Below are 19,225 nucleotides of genomic sequence, written 5' to 3'. Positions count from 1 at the left end.
TTGCCCTCCCCAAGATGGAAGAGTTGTTGGTGATGATGATGACGATGATTTCCCCCTCCGGGAGGGAAGTTCCCCCGGTGGAATCACTTCGCCGGAGGGCAAAAGTGCTCCTGCCCAAGTTCCGCCTCGAGACGGTGGCACTTCGTCCCTAAAGTCCTTCCCTTATTTTTTTCTTGGTCAAAATTACTTATATACCAGAAGATGGGCACCGGAGGTGGGCTGGGCTGAGCACAACCAATTAGGGCGTGCCCTGGTGTCTTGTGCTCACCAGGTGGGCCCCCTCCGGTAGTTATTTGCTCCAGTATTTCTTATTTATTCCACAAAAATTCCTCATGAAGTTTTAGCTTATTTGGATTTGTGCAGAATAGGTAGCCTGATGTAGCTTTTTCAGATCCAGATTTCCAGCTGTCGGAATTCTCCCTCTTTGTGTGAACCTTGCATATTATGAGAGAAAAGGCATTAGAATTAATCCAAAAAGCATTATTATGCATCAAAACATTATAAATAACAGTAGGTAAACCTGATGCAAAATGGACGTATCACTTTGCGACAGGCCTCACCTGGTGGACGGTCGGTGCTTCAGTGTTAAGCTCGATGAGACCTTCGATGTTGAAACTGTACGCAATGACAAGTCTTTTTTCGTAATTAAGCATGACTTATGCTTTTTCAACATGTAATTTTTGTATTTTACAATTCGACTAGCTTATCCCATGCCATGCAAGACACTATGTCTTGGAGCATCTGGATTTCGAAGATCATGAAAATATGGAGAGAAAGATAGTGCATCTCAGGACCTATCATGGTTATGATTTTGTTGTAAAGCTATACAATTCGGAGAGCATATCCCATTTTGGTTGTTCGAATTGGGAAGCACTGTGCAAGGCATATGATTTTCAGGAGGGCATGTATGTCACCTTCAATCTTGGTGATCATGACGATGGCATTTGTGTCTTTGTTGATACGCCTCCACTTCTACCTTATGTGAGTTTCTCAAACATATTTATTAAGTAATTTTACCTTAGAGAGGGTAGTAATGAAGGAAATATTCCCTAGAGGCAATAATAAAGTTATTATTTATTTCCTTATTTCATGATAAATGTTTATTATTCATGCTAGAATTGTATTAACCGGAAACATAATACATGTGAGAATACATAGACAAACATAGTGTCACTAGTACGCCTCTACTTGACTAGCTCATTGATCAAAGATGGTTAAGTTTCCTAACCATACACATGAGTTTTTATTTGATCAATGGGATCACATAATTAGGAGAATGATGTGATTGACTTGACCCATTCCGTTAGCTTAACACTTGATCGTCTGTTTATTGCTATTGCTTTCTTCATGACTTATACATGTTCTTATGACTATGAGATTATGCAACTCCCGAATACCGGAGGAACACTTTGTGTGCTACCAAACGTCACAACGTAACTGGGTGATTATAAAGGTGCTCTATATATAGGTGTCTCCGATGGTACTTGTTGAGTTGGCATAGATCAAGATTAAGATTTGTCACTCCGATTGTCGGAGAGGTATCTCTGGGCCCTCTCGGTAATACACATCACTATAAGCCTTGCAAGCATGATAACTAATGAGTTAGTTACGGGATGATGTATTACGGAACGAGTAAAGAGACTTTCCGGTAACGAGATTGAACTAGGTATTGGATACCGACGATCGAATCTCGGGCAAGTAACATACCGATGACAAAGAGAACAACGTATAGTGTTGTCCGGTTTGACCGATAAAGATCTTCGTAGAATATGTAGGAACCAATATGAGCATCCAGGTTCCGCTATTGGTTATTGAACGGAGACATGTCTTGGTCATTTCTACATAGTTCTCGAACCTGTAGGGTCCGCACGCTTAAAGTTCTGTGACGATCGGTTTTATGAGTTTATATGTTTTGATGTACTAAAGGTAGTTCGGAGTCCCGGATGTGATCACTGACAAGACAAGGAGTCTCGAAATGGTTGAGACATAAAGATTGATATATTGGAAGCCTACATTTGGACATCGGAATGGTTCCGGATGAAATCAGGATTTTACCGGAGTACCGAAGGGGTTACCGGAACCCCCCGGGGACTAATGGGCCTTGTTGGGCCATAAGGGAAAGAGAGAGGGGTCGTCCTAGGGCAGGCAGCACCCCCCCTTCCCCCTGTCTGAATTGGACTAGGAGAAGGGTGGCGACGTCCCCCTTTCCTTCTCTTTCTCTCCCTGCCTTTCCCCCTCCTAGTAGGAGTAGGAAAGGGAGGAATCCTACTCCTACTAGGAGGAGGATTCCTCCTCCTAGGAGCGCCAACAAGGGTCGGTTGGCCTCCCCCTTGCTCCTTTATATACAGGGGTAGGGGCACCTCTAGACACACAAGTTGATCACAAAGATCTCTCCCGGCCGTGTGCGGTGCCCCCCTCCACCATAATCCACCTCGGTCATACTATAGCGGTGTTTAGGCGAAGCCCTGCTGTGGTAGCTTCATCAACATCGTCACCACGCTGTCGTGCTGACGAAACTCTTCCCCGAGATCTACTGGATCGTGAGTTCGCGGGACATCACCGAGCTGAATATGTGCTGAACGCGGAGGTGTCGTACGTTCGGTACTGTGGATCGATCGATCGTGAAGACGTACGAATACATCAACCGGTCATAACGCTCCTGCTTAACGGTCTACGAGGGTACGTGGAAGACACTCTTCCCTCTCATTGCTATGCATCACCATGATCCTGTGTGTGCATAGGAAATTTTTTGAAATTACTACGTTCCCCAACAGTGGCATCCGAGCCTGGTTTTATGCGTAGATGTTATATGCACGAGTAGAACACAAGTGAGTTGTGGGTGATACAAGTTATACTGCTTATCAGCATGTCATACTTTGGTTCGGCGGTATTGTTGGATGAAGCGGCCCGGACCAACATTATGCGTACGCTTACGCGAGACTGGTTCTACCGACGTGCTTTGCACACAGGTGGCTGGCGGGTGTCAGTTTCTCCAACTTTAGTTGAACCGAGTGTGGCTATGCCCGGTCCTTGAGAAGGTTAAAACAGCACCAACTTGACGAACTATCATTGTGGTTTTGATGTGTAGGTAAGAACGGTTCTTGCTCAGCCCGTAGCAGCCACGTAAAACTTGCAACAACAAAGTAGAGGACGTCTAACTTGTTTTTGCAGGGCATGTTGTGATGTGATATGGTCAAGACATGATGCTATATTTATTGTATGAGATGATCATGTTTTGTAACGGAGTTATCGGCAACTGGTAGGAGCCATATGGTTGTCGCTTTATTGTATGCAATGCAATCGCCCTGTAATTGCTTTACTTTATCACTAAGTGGTAGCGATAGTCGTAGAAGCAATAGTTGGCGAGACGACAGTGATGCTACGATGGAGATCAAGGTGTCGCGCCAGTGACGATGGTGATCATGACGGTGCTTTGGAGATGGAGATCACAAGCACAAGATGATGATGGCCATATCATATCACTTATATTGATTGCATGTGATGTTTATCCTTTATGCATCTTATTCTGCTTTGTTTGACGGTAGCATTATAAGATGATCTCTCACTAAATTTCAAGATAAAAGTGTTCTCCCTGAGTATGCACCGTTGCCAAAGTTCGTCGTGCCGAGACACCACGTGATGATCGGGTGTGATAAGCTCTACATCCATCTACAACGGGTGCAAGCCAGTTTTGCACACGCAGAATACTCGGGTTAAACTTGACGAGCCTAGCATATGCAGATATGGCCTCGGAACACTAAGACCGAAAGGTCGAGCGTGAATCATATAGTAGATATGATCAACATAGTGATGTTCACCATTGAAAACTACTCCATTTCACGTGATGATTGGTTATGGTTTAGTTGATATGGATCACGTGATCACTTAGATGATTAGAGGGATGTCTACCTAAGTGGGAGTTCTTAAGTAATATGATTAATTGAACTTAAATTTATCATGAACTTAGTACCTGATAGTATTTTTCTTATCTATGTTGTTGTAGATAGATGGCCCGTGATGTTGTTCCGTTGAATTTTAATGTGTTCCTTGAGAAAGCAAAGTTGAAAGATGATGGTAGCAATTACACGGACTTGGTCCGTAACTTGAGGATTATCCTCATTGTTGCACAGAAGAATTACGACCTGGAAGCACCGCTGGGTGCCAGGCCTGCTGCAGATGCTGCTGACAACATTAAGAACGTTTGGCAGAGTAAAGCTAATGACTAATCGATAGTTCAGTGTGCCATGCTTTACGGCTTAGAACCGGGACTTCAACGATGTTTTGAACGTCATGGAGCATAGGAGATGTTCCAGGAGTTGAAGTTAATATTTCAAGCAAATGCCCGGATTGAGAGATATGAAGTCTCCAATAAGTTCTATAGCTGCAAGATGTAGGAGAATAGTTCTGTCAGTGAGCATATACTCAAAATGTCTGGGTATCATAATCACTTGACTCAACTGGGAGTTAATCTTCCTATTGATAGTGTCATTGACAGAGTTCTTCAATCAAGGCCACCAAGCTACAAAAGCTTCGTGATGAACTATAATATGCAAGGGATGAATAAGACTATTCCCGAGCTCTTCGCAATGCTAAAGGCTGCGGAGGTAGAAATCAAGAAGGAGCATTAAGTGCTAATGGTCAATAAGACCACCAGTTTCAAGGAAAAGGGCAAAGGGAAGAAGAAGGGGAACTTCAAGAAGAATGGCAAACAAGTTGCTGCTCAGGAGAAGAAACCCAAGTCTAGACCTAAGCCTGAGACTGAGTGCTTCTACTGCAAACAAACTGGTCACTGGAAGCGGAACTGCCCCAAGTATTTGGCGGATAAGAAGGATGGCAAAGTGAACAAAGGTATATGTGATATACATGTTATTGATGTGTACCTTACCAGAGCTCGCAGTAGTACCTAGGTATTTGATACTGGTCCTGTTGCTAATATTTGCAACTCGAAACAGGGACTACGGATTAAGCGAAGACTGGCTAAGGACGAGGTGATGATGCGCGTGGGAAATGGTTCCAAAGTCGATGTGATCGCCGTCGGCACGCTACCTCTACGTCTACCTTCGGGATTAGTTTTAGACCTAAATAATTGTTATTTGGTGAGAACGTTAAGCATGAACTTTATATCTGGATCTTGTTTGATGAGAGACGGTTATTCATTTAAATTTGAGAATAATGGTTGTTCTATTTATATGAGTAATATCTTTTATGGTCATGCACCCTTAAAGAGTGGTCTATTCTTGTTGAATCTCGATAGTAGTGATACACATATTCATAATGTTGAAGCCAAAAGATGTAGAGTTGATAATGATAGTGCAACTTATTTGTGGCACTGCCGTTTGGGTCATATTGGTATAAAGCGCATGAAGAAACTCCATACTGATGGACTTTTGGAATCACTTGATTATGAATCACTTGGTACTGTCGAACCATGCCTTATGGGCACGATGACTAAAATGTCGTTCTCCGGAACTATGGAGCCAGCAACAGATTTATTGGAAATCATACATACTGATGTATGTGGTCCGATGAGTATTAAGGCTCGTGACGGGTATCGTTATTTTCTCACCTTCACAGATGATTTGAGCAGATATGGGTATATCTACTTAATGAAATACAAGTATGAAACATTTGAAAAGTTCAAAGAATTTCAGAGTCAAGTGGAGAATCATCGTAAAAAGAAAATTAAGTTTCTGCGATCTGATCGTGGAGGAGAATATTTGAGTTACGAGTTTGGCCTACATTTGAAACAGTGCGGAATAGTTTCGCAACTCACGCCACCCGGAACACCACAGCGTAATGGTGTGTCCGAACGTTGTAATTGTACTTTACTAGATATGGTGCGATCTATGATGTCTCTTACTGATTTACCGCTATCGTTTTGGGGTTATGCTTTAGAGACGGCTGCATTCACGTTAAATAGGGCACCATCAAAATCCGTTGAGACGACACCTTATGAACTATGGTTTGGCAAGAAACCAAAGTTGTCGTTTCTTAAAGTTTGGAGCTGCGATGCTTATGTGAAAAAGCTTCAACCTGATAAGCTCGAACCCAAATCGGAGAAATGTGTCTTCATAGGATACCCAAAGGAAACTATTGGGTACACCTTCTATCACAGATCTGAAGGCAAGATATTCGTTGCTAAGAATGGATCCTTTCTAGAGAAGGAGTTTCTCTCGAAAGAAGTGAGTGGGAGGAAAGTAGAACTTGATGAGGTAACTGTATCTGCTCCCTTATTGGAAAGTAGTTCATCATAGAAACCGGTTCCTGTGACATATACACCAATTAGTGAGGAAGCTAATGATGATGATCATGAAACTTCCGATCAAGTTACTACCGAACCTCGTAGGTCAACCAGAGCAAGATTCGCACCAGAGTGGTACGGTAATCCAGTTCTGGAGGTCATGTTACTTGACCATGACGAACCTACGAACTATGAGGAAGCGATGATGAGCCTAGATTCTGCAAAATGGCTTGAGGCCATGAAGTCTGAGATGGAATCCATGTATGAGAACAAAGTATGGACTTTGGTTGACTTGCCCGATAATCAACAAGCCATCGAGAACAAATGGATCTTCAAGAAGAAGACAAACGCTGACGGTAATGTTACTGTCTACAAAGCTCGACTTGTTGCAAAAGGTTTTCGGCAAGTTCAAGGAGTTGACTACGATGAGACCTTCTCACCCGTAGCGATGCTTAAGTCCGTCCGAATCATGTTAGCAATTGCCGCATTTTATGATTATGAAATTTGGCAAATGGATGTAAAGACTGCATTCCTGAATGGATTTCTGGAAGAAGAGTTGTATATGATGCAACCTGAAGGTTTTATCGATCCAAAGGGAGCTAACAAAGTGTGCAAGCTCCAGTGATCCATTTATTGACTGGTGCAAGCATCTCGGAGTTGGAATAAACGTTTTGATAGTGTGATCAAAGCACATGGTTTTATACAGACTTTTGGAAAAGCATGTATTTACAAGAAAGTGAGTGGGAGCTCTGTAGCATTTCTAATATTATATGTGGATGACATATTGTTGATTGGAAATGATATAGAATTTCTGGACAGCATAAAAGGATACTTGAATAAAAGTTTTTCAATGAAAAACCTCGGTGAAGCTGCTTATATATTGGGCATCAAGATCTATAGAGATAGATCAAGACGCTTAATTGGACTTTCACAAAGCACATACCTTGATAAAGTTTTGAAGAAGTTCAAAATGGATCAAGCTAAGAAAGGGTTCTTGCCTGTGTTACAAGGTGTGAAGTTGAGTAAGACTCAATGCCCGACCACTCAGAAGATAGAGAGAAAATGAAAAGTGTTCCGTATGCTTCAGCCATAGGCTCTACCATGTATGCAATGTTGTGTACCAGACCTGATGTGTGCCTTGCTATAAGTTTAGCAGGGAGGTACCAAAGTAATCCAGGAGTGGATCACTGGACAGGGGTCAAGAACATCTTGAAGTACCTGAAAAGGACTAAGGATATGTTTCTCGTTTATGGAGGTGACAAAGAGCTCATCGTAAATGGTTATGTTGATGCAAGCTTTGACACTGATCCAGACGATTCTAAATCACAAACCGGATACGTGTTTATATTAAACGGTGGAGCTGTCAGTTCGAGCAGTTCTAAACAGAGCGTCGTGGTGGGATCTACATGTGAAGCGGAGTACATTGCTGCTTCGGAATCAGCGAATGAAGGAGTCTGGATGAAGGAGTTCATATCCGATCTAGGTGTCATACCTAGTGCATCGGGTCCAATGAAAATCTTTTGTGACAAACTGGTGCAATTGCCTTGGCAAAGGAATCCAGATTTCACAAGAGAACCAAGCACATCAAGAGACGCTTCAACTCCATCCGGGATCAAATCCAGGTGGGAGACATAGAGATTTGCAAGATACATACGGATCTGAATGTTGCAGACCTGTTGACTAAGCCTCTTCCACGAGCAAAACATGATCAGCACCAAGGCTCCATGGGTGTTAAAATCATTTCTGTGTAATCTAGATTATTAACTCTAGTGCAAGTGGGAGACTGAAGGAAATATGCCCTAGAGGCAATAATAAAGTTATTATTTATTTCCTTATTTCATGATAAATGTTTATTATTCATGCTAGAATTATATTAACCGGAAACATAATACATGTGTGAATACATAGACAAACATAGTGTCACTAGTATGCCTCTACTTGACTAGCTCATTGATCAAAGATGGTTAAGTTTCCTAACCATAGACATGAGTTGTTATTTGATCAATGGGATCACATCATTAGGAGAATGATGTGATTGACTTGACCCATTCTGTTAGCTTAGCACTTGATCGTTTGTTTATTGCTATTGCTTTCTTCATGACTTATACATGTTCTTATGACTATGAGATTATGCAACTCCCAAATACCGGAGGAACACTTTGTGTGCTACCAAACGTCACAACGTAACTGGGTGATTATAAAGGTGCTCTACATGTGTCTCCGATGGTACTTGTTGAGTTGGCATAGATCAAGATTAGCATTTGTCATTCCGATTGCCGGAGAGGTATCTCTGGGCCCTCTCGATAATACACATCACTATAAGCCTTGCAAGCATGATAACTAATGAGTTAGTTATGGGATGATGTATTACGGAACAAGTAAAGAGACTTGCCGGTAACGAGATTGAACTAGGTATTGGATACCGACGATCGAATCTCGGGCAAGTAACATACCGATGACAAAGAGAACAACGTATAGTGTTGTGCGGTTTGACCGATAAAGATCTTCGTAGAATATGTAGGAACCAATATGAGCATCCAGGTTCCGCTATTGGTTATTGATCTGAAACGTGTCTCGGTCATGTCTACATAGTTCTCGAACCCGTAGGGTCCGCACGCTTAATGTTCTGTGACGATCAGTTTTATGAGTTTATATGTTTTGATGTACCGAAGGTAGTTCGGAGTCCCGGATGTGATCACGGACATGACGAGGAGTCTCGAAATGCTCGAGACATAAAGATTGATATATTGGAAGCCTACATTTGGACATCGGAATAGTTCTGGATGAAATCAGGATTTTACCGGAGTACTGGAGGGGTTACCAGAACCCCCCGGGGACTAATGGGCCTTGTTGGGCCATAAGGGAAAGAGAGAGGGGCCGGCCTAGGGCAGGCAGCGCGCACCCTTCCCCCTGTCCGAATTGGACTAGGAGAAGGGGGCGGCGCCCCCCTTTCCTTCTCTTTCTCTCCCTGCCTTTCCCCCTCCTAGTAGGAGTAGGAAAGGGAGGAATCCTACTCCTACTAGGAGGAGGATTCCTCCTCCTAGGCGCGCCAACAAGGGCCGGCCGGCCTCCCCCTTGCTCCTTTATATACATGGGCAGGGGGACACCTCTAGACACACAAGTTGATCACAAAGATCTCTCCTAGCCGTGTGCGGTGCCCCCCCCCTCCACCATAGTCCACCTCGGTCATACTATAGCAGTGTTTAGGAGAAGCCCTGCTGCAGTAGCTTCATCAACATCGTCACCACGCCGTCGTGCTGACGAAACTCTTCCCCGAGCTCTACCGGATCGTGAGTTCGCGGGACGTCATCGAGCTGAACGTGTGCTGAACGCGGAGGTGTCGTACGTTCGGTATTGTGGATCGGTCGATCGTGAAGACGTACGACTACATCAACCGCGTTGTCATAACGCTTCCGCTTAACGGTCTACGAGGGTACGTGGACGACACTCTTCCCTCTCCTTGCTATGCATCACCATAATCCTGTGTGTGCATAGGAATTTTTTTGAAATTACTACGTTCCCCAACAAGTAAGTCCTAGCTAATACTCATGATCATGTGCTAAGAACAATTAAATAGGGTTGGTTAGATGACTAAGATGATGATGAGTATGACTTGTTATTATGATAACGAGTAGAAGTTGTATGATGATGATGAGTAGGACTTGTTATTATGATAACAATGATGAGTTATACATTATGATGATGATGCATGATGCTAAGTTGTTATATGAGCATGATGAGTTATTATATATATATCAGTGGGTTAGATTCAAGTGGAGGCAAGGCAACACGTGGATTAGATTCAAGTGGAGGCAACATGTGGTGAATCTAATCATGGTCATAAAACCATATGATGAAAGTACTTTATATAAAACATATACAAATACAGCGACAATAAGCTGCATTTTAAAAAATACAGAAAAATTTAACAGTAGCGCTTTTCATAAAAAACACTACCACTACTTACTATTAACACTAGCGTTGTTCCTAACCGAGCGCTACTACTAACTAGGTATAGCAATAGCACTGGAAAATCAGCGCTACTGCTACCAGTTAGCTGTAGCGTCTTAGTGGTAGCGCTTGTACAAGCACTATTGGTAGATATAAATCCAGCGCTACTGCTAGGGTTATCCCTAGTAGTTGCATATTGAAGGTGTATGACACCAGCCCAGGGATTAGGTGCCCAACCATCCTAGCTTTGTCCAAGATTGTCACCAGGGCATCGACCGCGAGGTTGAATAGGAGAGGACAAATAAGGCCCCCCTGACTCACCCCCCAGATAACCTAAAGAAGGACCCCACCGCCCCATTGATATTGATCACCTTACTGCCACTCCAGACTAACTACATGATCCATGAGCACAACCAGCCATCAAACCCCCTTCACTCAAGCACCACACACAGGAAGGTCCGAGACCTTTGAATAGCTTCATCACCATAGAATATATCTTATAGACAATCCTAGATTTCTCTGGTGGTCTTGAAGAGAGCAATTGAGTCACTCTAGTCATCTGTCATGACAAGACGCAACATATTGAGAGCGGTAGCACTGAGTTGATCATCAACGGCCTCCCTTGGAGTGAGACTTGTGGGATCCTTGGCTTGAAACCATTGACCATGATCCACCATAGTTGCTTTGATGCACTATGAATGTGACACTCCATAGCTAATTTCCACTTAGTAAACGAGTTAGCATTCAAAGGGGGCAGAGGCCCAACATGATTAATTTGTGGGTAATTGGCTCAATGCAACATGATATGACTTGATATATAGAGATGATGTGCAACAAATGAGTTCTAAAGATGCATAAAATATGGAGCCATCAGGGGGCATTGCTCCCAAAAGAAAACCCTTTAATGTTGTGTATACATGATCTCAAGTGAACATGATCTCAAGTGAGTATCCAGTCTCGAGTGCCCTCACTTTTCCATCCCGGAGCTGCTCTTTGAGCTGGGCAATCTATCACCGTCTAGATCCGAACACCACACAGCGCCATGCCTGCATGCTCGTAGACACGTGCCCTGGTTTTTGCGAAAGAGCCGAAAGGCACACTCGCTTGTTACTACTTTGGCTCATGCGCCAACCACCATAGCATCACATTGAAATGGCCGGTCACCTCTCTGCTCCTGATAAGGAGCTGTCTCCGTCGCCCGGATGAGCAAAAGCAACACGATCAAATTCCTCCATTACAATGTGGTTGGCTGAAGTTTCTCGGAACAACAAAAACCCATCATTGCATGTAACCCAACCAAGCCGCACCTGAATATTCACTCCAAGGTAACGAATGAGGATATCCCTAGAAACTTAGGTCGCAAGGCCGCAGACAGCCAAGGAATCCTTGAAATCCTCCATTTGCATGAAGCTCCTCAGATTTCCTCCTAGCTGAGCAAATTGGAAGAGAGCTTTGTTAACATCACCCACGGACAGTCAAGGTAGAACATCTTGAGCTCAAAGGTAACGAATGACATCCTACGACTTCTTCCTAAGCTTTGTGGGAGGCTCCCATAGAAATCAATGAATCTACATGTATTTACCTCCAATTTCACTTCAGCATTAATATAGTATTAACACCATAGCCTTACTACCACATGTACACTCTCTCCACCAAAGTGCTTGCCCTCCACTCCTTCCAACACAATCCACCACCACACAACTTCTAAAGCCCAGGCCCCAATTCACCTTGTCTATTTGTTTCACTCAGTCGCTTAGTTCGTCCACGATCGAAATTCAACCCCAAACCTTGACATTTCCAGGTCAGTAGATTCATTGTTTGGCGATGTCCATCCATATGCAAAGACAGAAATAAATATTTGTCCTGCTCTATCCGTTTGATGAGAATTCTTTTCTCTTGACGAAACCGGTTGATGCAACTTTATTATATGAAAACAAGAAACTAAGAAAGCTATGTAACCAAAGGAAAACCAACGCACCCAGCTACAAATGCAAGTCACAAACTTGTAAATTTGGATCAATTCCACTAAACAAAATTAGACCGGAAAGGTAGCAGATCTAAAACAGTCGCATCAGATCCTAAAACTGTTGAAAGGAAGAAAGTTCAGCGAGCCATCTGCACAGAGTTCTAACTACTCGCGAATCTAAACGCACGGCCGCGGCTGATCTCGGCCCCCGTCAGCGCGCGGTGGCGAGGACCCACGACGGCGCGGGCGCGTCCAGGAACGCCTCCGGCGGCGGCAAGAACACCACGCACCTCGCCGCGGCCATCCTCCTCCTGAGCGGGTACCGCGCCGCGCCGCAGAGGCCCCTCGTGGGCCCCACCAGGAAGTGCGGCACGCCGTCCTGCCTCTGCTGCTCCGCCGCGGGGGACGGAGGGGCGGACGGGATCGGGAGGCGCGCCGCCGCCGACCGCAGGGAGCGGGCGACGATCCTGCAGTCCCGGAGCCGGGCGAGCGCGCCGGGGCGGAGGAAGCGGCCGTGGCTCGGGCGCTCCTCCTCCGCGCGCGGGGCTGCGCGGGCGCGGCGGTCCATGGTCATCGCGTCGCCGGGGACGGGAGCGGCAAGGAGGCTCGGTCGTCGGCGCTTGCGGCGAGGAGGCGCGGAATCGTGCGGAGCGGGGAGGATTGGCGGGGGACGGGTGGGAGATTTAATACGGCCGGACGCGACGAAACGAGCAGTGGAGGGAAACGATGGCGGGAACGGAAAAACAGGAGGGAAAATTGTAAAAAGGAGACGAAACCATTTGCTGGCGCTACGCTACGGGCACGCAGCGTCGGCACAACCGTGCAAGCACACGAGCAGGGTGCCACTGACAGGTGTGCCCGGTCCCTATCACCAATTCAGATTTTGTTTCTGGAATGAGATATTTTTGCTTTTTTCATAGACTCCTACGCCTTTCTATGATGAAGTGCCTGACATTTGTGCTCACCTTTTTTTTTCAGTTCATGACTTTATTTGACGTTGTAGTTCATAATTTGGAATTTCTGGAAATTAGGGTTTAGTTTCATGCTTTCAGGGGTAAGGGACGTGGATTAGATCCTCTTTTCTACTTTTAACATATGTCCGGTCTAACGATCAACTTCACAAGAGCGAAGTGATGGTTATAGGATACTCGCCTGCCGAGCGGCAGAGCATTGCTGACCGGCTTAACTGTTAGATGAGTTCCTGCCTACATACTACCTGGGATACCCATTAGTGACTCAGTTTTTCGTGGCCGACTTATGACCATATGTGGCCAAGCTCCAACACATTGTCAAACCTTGGTAGGGCATATGGCTGTCCAAGGTGGTTTGGACCATGCTCGTCAACTCCTCACTCTCCAGCCCGCTCCTGTACATCATGAGTTTCTACAACCTTCATGGGACCTTACATCATGAGATCATCAAATATCAGACGAAATTCTTCTCGAGGGTGATAAGCAAAAATACCATATGGTTCGCTGGCCCCATATTTGCAAACCACGTGACCAGGGCGGGCTCGGAATCATGTCGTCCAAACGCATGAATATTGCCCTGCCGACTCGATGGTTGTGGCGATTGCAAATGGGGAGGGCGGCCTTTTGGCTTGACATCATCCGAAGCAAAAATATCTCTGAGGTCAACCGCTCGCCTTCTGTCAGCGGTCTCGCGGTACACAGTTCTGGCAGTCCATCATACAGATGCTTCCGGTCCTCCACATTGGGACCTCCATCGTGGTGGGGTTGGGTGCGTCGACCCTCTTCTGGTTCGACGGGTGGGTTGGGGATCGCCCCTTCGCTGCTCGATTCCAAGACTTGTTCTCCATCGCGGTGGAGTCTAGGATCTCCGTCGAGGTGACCCTTATTGACTTAGGGCGCCTCGCGTTTCCGCGACCATTTGGGCCTTCGAAACTTGCCATTTGGCACGGCCTTCTGGAGTGCATTGCGCTACAGTAATCTAACGTGGATCACTCAAACGATCGCGTCTTCTGGCATCTGGATTCTTCGGGTCGGTTCTCCACCAAATCACTATACCAGGCCATAGCGGCCGCTCCTGGCCAGGGCCTATAGTTGATATCTAGGTGATTAGATTACCATTGAAGATTCGGATCTTTCTGTGGCAATAGATCCGGGGCCGGGTTCCTTCGGGGGTGGATGTACTCAAAAGGAATGGCCCTGGTGATGGGATATGCCCCTTGTGTGGGATGGAGGAGGACTCGAATCACATCTTCTACACGTCCGTGTCCGCGCAATTCTTTTGGAGTTGCTTCCGGGAGGTGGTCGGTGGACGTTGATGCAACAACAACTTCCCCGACCTCTTCGCGGAAATCCAGCCCTCTCCACAGCGTTTCCGCCACATTACGTGACTGGGTATTGGGGTTCTAACTTGGACGCTTTGAATGGTCCGTAATAAAATTGTGATCCACTGTGTGCTTCTTCAACGTGCTACTGATGCGGCTTTCAAAATATGTGGCTATTTGCAGATTTGGCGGCCTCTTAGCCGCGGACCGAGACGCCATCAACATCATCATTGTAGATCTTCGCGTGATGGCACTCCGCTTGGCGCCGCCGCTTCCTCCGCCACCTCCCGAGCCGGATTAGCCTCTTGGAGGCCTGAGCCACCGCCTTTCTTTTCGTTTTATCAAGGGCCCGTTGAGTTGTGCCCTCAGCAGGCCCCTCTCTCGTACTTTGTGTGTGTGCGGTGTGAACCTTTATGAGATCTTTTGGCTCTAGTTGTTTGCTTTATATATAAAGCAGGGTGAAAGCCTTTTTCGGTAAAGCGGCAAATCACATCACATATTTACAAAATCTTTGGAACGGCAGATCATGAATTTTCCCTTTCATTTAGAGTGAGCCTCAGCTGTTACAAACACAAAACTAGTCCAGAATGCACTGAAATGCAGGATTCAGGGACGTTTTATTTCGGTCATACATCTGTGGTAGCCAAACAGCACAGGAGATCGGTACAGAATGGCCACCTGCAACATTTTATCCACCAAAAGAATGCGGCGACAGCTCGTATACCCTGCTTCGCCTTCACCTTCGCCTCCGGCGCCACCGGCGGACAGACGCTACGTAAAATTGTGGTCCGCTTCGTCGGTGTCAGCCAGTCCCACAGTCAAAACCACAGCTATACCTACAGGATGAATTACATACACAGCACCGTGGGGCGATCTAGTATACAACAACTAACAAACATGAAGGAGAGGAGAGCTTCTTCTGGTTCAGTCAGGGTTCCGACCACGCTAGAAAGTGGAATTCCACAGCGCCTTATCGCCCTCGGCGCACTTATTGTGCACCTCCCAGATCCTGCCTTCCGAGTTGCATATGCCGCTGCACTTCCAGTCGAATGACGCCGCGCAGGTGTTCCCTGCCTGAGCTTTCCATTCGCAGTCTGTGAGCAGAGTCGAGTTCAGGATGTGATTGAATGTCCTCATCGACGTGCTATTGTCACGGAAATTAAGGAGTTATAAGACATGGGAGTAATGGAAGCTCACCAGGTGGAGTACCACAACAGAGTCTCCGGTCATCGATGTGCTCGACATCTAACCCGAGGAACCAAGATCCTAGCGAAACGTCCTCGTTTATATACTTGTGTAGGACGTGCCTGGCGTTAAATGGAAATTTGCAGCAAGAAAATTAGCTTTCACCAGAACCATAAAAGATGGAAGTGCGAGATTACATGAGAACTTATGATTTCTCACTTGTTTATTGATATGTAGGTTGCTAGATCTTTTGAAATGGCGTATAATTGACCGGTAGCATGTCGGAAATACTTATTTCCTGGTTCGCCGAACTTCCAATGCTCAGGCTCATAGTATCTCACACCCCTGGAGAAAAAAAAAAGACAACAGATCTTAACACCTTTGAACTCTAAGAGAAGGAGAGATCCATATAATGTATGGACTATAATGTACTACTTACTTTTCAGATAGGACAGGGCCAGATTTCATGCAGCCCATATATACTCTTGGCTTCCATGCCTGTTTGGACAATATCTGTCCAAGCGTTGCTGGAAATGAAAGATCGGATGTCAAGGCCTTTTTCACGCACAGGAATGCAAAAATAGCCGCATATTATCCTAGTTAGGGTGGTTAACTACACATACAAAGGGTACATCATTGATAATCATCAAGAAATTAATAAGAGCTTTGAGTACAGAAATGACAGATGGACGCACACACTCATTTAGCCCCTAACCTTGGAGCTGTAAAGGGCATAAATATAGAGATTTTACCTATGTTCACATGCACGTCGTCATCAACTTTCACATAAAAATCTGCATCCCATAATGAAACAGCTGTAGCAAAGTATGTCTTAGTTTTGCCAGATAGGGCAAGGTATCCTTCGACATGATCCTGCACAAAGTTGTAACCACAGTAAACAGGGAGGACAAAATAGCATTTCAGTCCAAATGAGGGCAACAATAACAGCGTCACTCCCATGTGAAACCAATATCCTTTTAAGTAACAAACAACTTACTATCTTCATGAAATCCCCATGTTTCCTGTCCTCTGCTTCAATTGCTCTATCAATAATTCCGCCTGCTATAGCACTGCACATCATGTGGAGAATGAGGTTATGCATGTCTTGCCATAAACGTACATTCATTCTCGTCTACTACTATAAGCTATGCATGACTTAACCTTTATATATTGCATAAAAATTATTTTAACAATATCCTCTCCGTCGATAAATACCTTGTCCAAACTCTGAAGCCACTTTTAAAGTGGAAAACTGAGACTACACTACTTAACAACCATTATTCTACAGCCTTCTCTTGCAGAAAAGAACAAATAAAAGGACCCCTCAAGCCTCAAGATCAGTATGCGGATATTACTAAACTCAAAAGTTGGATGAAACCACTCCTAAATCATACTCCCTTCACAATGTAGCGCGCGTAGTTTTTTCTCAAAGTCAAACATCACAGTTTGACCAAGTTTATTTAGATAGAAAATATAAACAATAATAATACAAATTTAATATAATATGAAAGTCTGTCTTGTGTTGTATGCAGTGGTATGAATTTGATAATATATATGTAGATACTTTTCTCTATATACTTGGTCAAAATAGATGAAGTTTGACTTCCTAAAAAATCTATACGCACTACATTATGGAACGGAGGGAGTATCATGCAGTTGCATTTCGCAAAAAAAATGACAAAAGATATACAACTGCGTTGGCAAAAAAGTTGTGACAAAAGAGTTACTGTGTACAATTTATGACACGTTATTACCATGAATAAATAAATAATCTAGAACTTCTCACTATTCAAATATCATGCCTTGATAGTTAAATGCACATAAAAATCTTTATGCACCATACCTGTGACCAATGACAAACCGAATTATGACCCCCTTCTGTTCTTCAAGTTGTTTCCTTTTCTCACCTATTTTCAGACTTTGTTATTAGTTATTTCAAAGTTCGCAGGGTAAGAAATGTTCCGAAGCAAGTTAGCTATAAAGTTGAATGTCGTCAGCAACCTCGAGGCATCCAGGTGTAACGTATGGAATCTCTTCTCTTGCGACTGCTAAAAGCGGTATTGATGCCAATCACCATACGGTACTTTCTCCTCCCAATCGACTCAGAAACTTTGAAGTCTTCTGAAACAGGGGAACCGTTGAGCAATGACTCTTGCAGGGTTCTAGCAGCCGAGAGTTCTGTCTCTAAGGTCGCTATTGTCTTATCTAGTGTCCTACAACCAAAACATTTGGAAATGCCAGTCAGTCAGAACCATTTTTTTCGTAAAAAGATACTTTCAATAAAGGAACAAATATGTGCTCAAGAATGACAAAGTTGGTACGTACTGTACATCATGATGAGTATCTTGGTCTGGTAACACATCTTTGTATTTTTGCAGTTCTTGAACCTAGCAGCACATGATAATCAAACTATGTATCAGCAATTACCGCAGGTGGTACAATATAACAAATTTACAATACACATCACACAGCAGCAATCTGCTTTTATAACACTGACTTGTGCAGCTGCTGTACAATATGAATATCAATGTGCAATTATGGAATACTTGACAGAGATTAATGGAGGGAGAAGTACACCACCAGTACCTTTTTTGAACCACAATCTGCAGCAACTAGAGCTTTGCCTTCCTCAACGCTTTGATCCGGTAATGGAACCTCAGTTGCCTCAGGCAGTGTCCACATTCTGGATCAAGCAATCCGAATGCACAAGAATCATTTCCTAAACTTTGCGGTCGAATAGCATCGCAATGGAAAAGACTAGTCCAATTCATCAAGAGACCGAACAGAGGTAGACGTTCATAAGATTAAGATGTGATCACATTTTACAGTTCTGGGTAGGAGTACAGTTATTCAATGTTGGAGGATACATCACCTAGCAATAATAACTCGTCTCTACAATTATATCGAGATTCTGCGCAGGATCATCCGCACTCGGCCCCGATTGTGGTAAGGGAAAATTGCCCGATGTGGCAGCAAACCCACCGAATTTCTAAATTCATGGAGCCTTACTTAACGCACCCGCAATTCGGCAGCATCAGAATCAGACTTTGCGTGACCACCAGAGTAGCCAAAACACATGGATTATTCGATGGCGGGGCAGAATGAAGACGCTGCCGACAGAATCGAGAAACCCCCAAATCGAGCCTTGGCACCCCCTATCTGCCAGCCATCCGATCTCTAATCTCACAAATTCGAGGTGCAGAGGCTGGCGAGACGTCGCGGATCCAGCTGAACTCGAGCTAGTCTCGGAGCTGAGCTGAGCTCCGCGTGCTGAGCTGAGCTGGGAATCTGGAAGAGAAATTGAAGAAGCGGGAGGGGGAATTGGGGGTGCTGGTTTACCTGTTGGTGAAGAGCAGGCCGAGGCAGAAGCTCCCGAGGCAGAGGAGCACGGCCCACCGCTTGGACACGCCTCCATCCCCTCCGGCTTTCCTCCAGCTCATGGCCGCCGCCGCCGCTGCAGACGCTCGTCGCCACTGACAGCACCGTCTCCTCCTCTCCTCAGTCCCTCACCTTCTCCCACAGTGCATGCAGGAGGGAGCAGGAAGGAGCCCTCGTTCTTGGCGGGTTGCCCTTGGCGGTCTCGCACGCA

General features: G+C 45.0%; 2 protein-coding genes across 2 annotated transcripts; both read right to left on the bottom strand.

The window, feature by feature from the left end:
• Positions 1-12,145: 12,145 nt before the first annotated feature.
• On the bottom strand, positions 12,146-12,789 carry LOC119319068. The gene has a single exon (XM_037593584.1). The coding sequence runs from the start codon at positions 12,730-12,732 to the stop codon at positions 12,370-12,372; it is 363 nt and encodes a 120-aa protein (XP_037449481.1). The 5' UTR covers positions 12,733-12,789; the 3' UTR covers positions 12,146-12,369.
• Positions 12,790-14,966: 2,177 nt separating this feature from the next.
• Positions 14,967-19,219, bottom strand: LOC119315420 (probable beta-1,3-galactosyltransferase 2). Its single transcript, XM_037590049.1, has 11 exons — positions 18,976-19,219; positions 18,223-18,319; positions 17,962-18,023; positions 17,638-17,849; positions 17,480-17,543; positions 16,634-16,706; positions 16,389-16,509; positions 16,076-16,163; positions 15,856-15,981; positions 15,649-15,758; positions 14,967-15,545 (listed from the first exon to the last, which is right to left on the bottom strand). Exons 1-11 carry the CDS (start codon positions 19,074-19,076, stop codon positions 15,397-15,399), a joined length of 1,203 nt encoding a protein of 400 aa, XP_037445946.1. The 5' UTR covers positions 19,077-19,219; the 3' UTR covers positions 14,967-15,396.
• Between the last annotated feature and the right edge of the window lie 6 nt (positions 19,220-19,225).

Source organism: Triticum dicoccoides, chromosome 6A (assembly GCF_002162155.2).
Source record: "Triticum dicoccoides isolate Atlit2015 ecotype Zavitan chromosome 6A, WEW_v2.0, whole genome shotgun sequence".
Lineage (NCBI taxonomy): Eukaryota > Viridiplantae > Streptophyta > Magnoliopsida > Poales > Poaceae > Triticum > Triticum dicoccoides.
Note: the sequence above shows the minus strand (reverse complement) of the source record. Positions and strands in the feature narration are given on the sequence as shown.

What these genes read in the sequence shown, in the direction of transcription:
- LOC119319068 (XM_037593584.1), bottom strand. Translation starts at nt 12,732, where the DNA reads ATGACCATGGACCGCCGCGCCCGCGCAGCCCCGCGCGCGGAGGAGGAG.
- LOC119315420 (XM_037590049.1), bottom strand. Translation starts at nt 19,076, where the DNA reads ATGAGCTGGAGGAAAGCCGGAGGGGATGGAGGCGTGTCCAAGCGGTGG. An exon ending in CAGATTGTGGTTCAAAAAAG is followed by an intron (nt 18,024 to 18,222) that starts GTACTGGTGGTG and finishes ATGTGCTGCTAG; the next exon opens with GTTCAAGAACTGCAAAAATA. An exon ending in ATGGGGATTTCATGAAGATA is followed by an intron (nt 16,510 to 16,633) that starts GTAAGTTGTTTG and finishes AACTTTGTGCAG; the next exon opens with GATCATGTCGAAGGATACCT.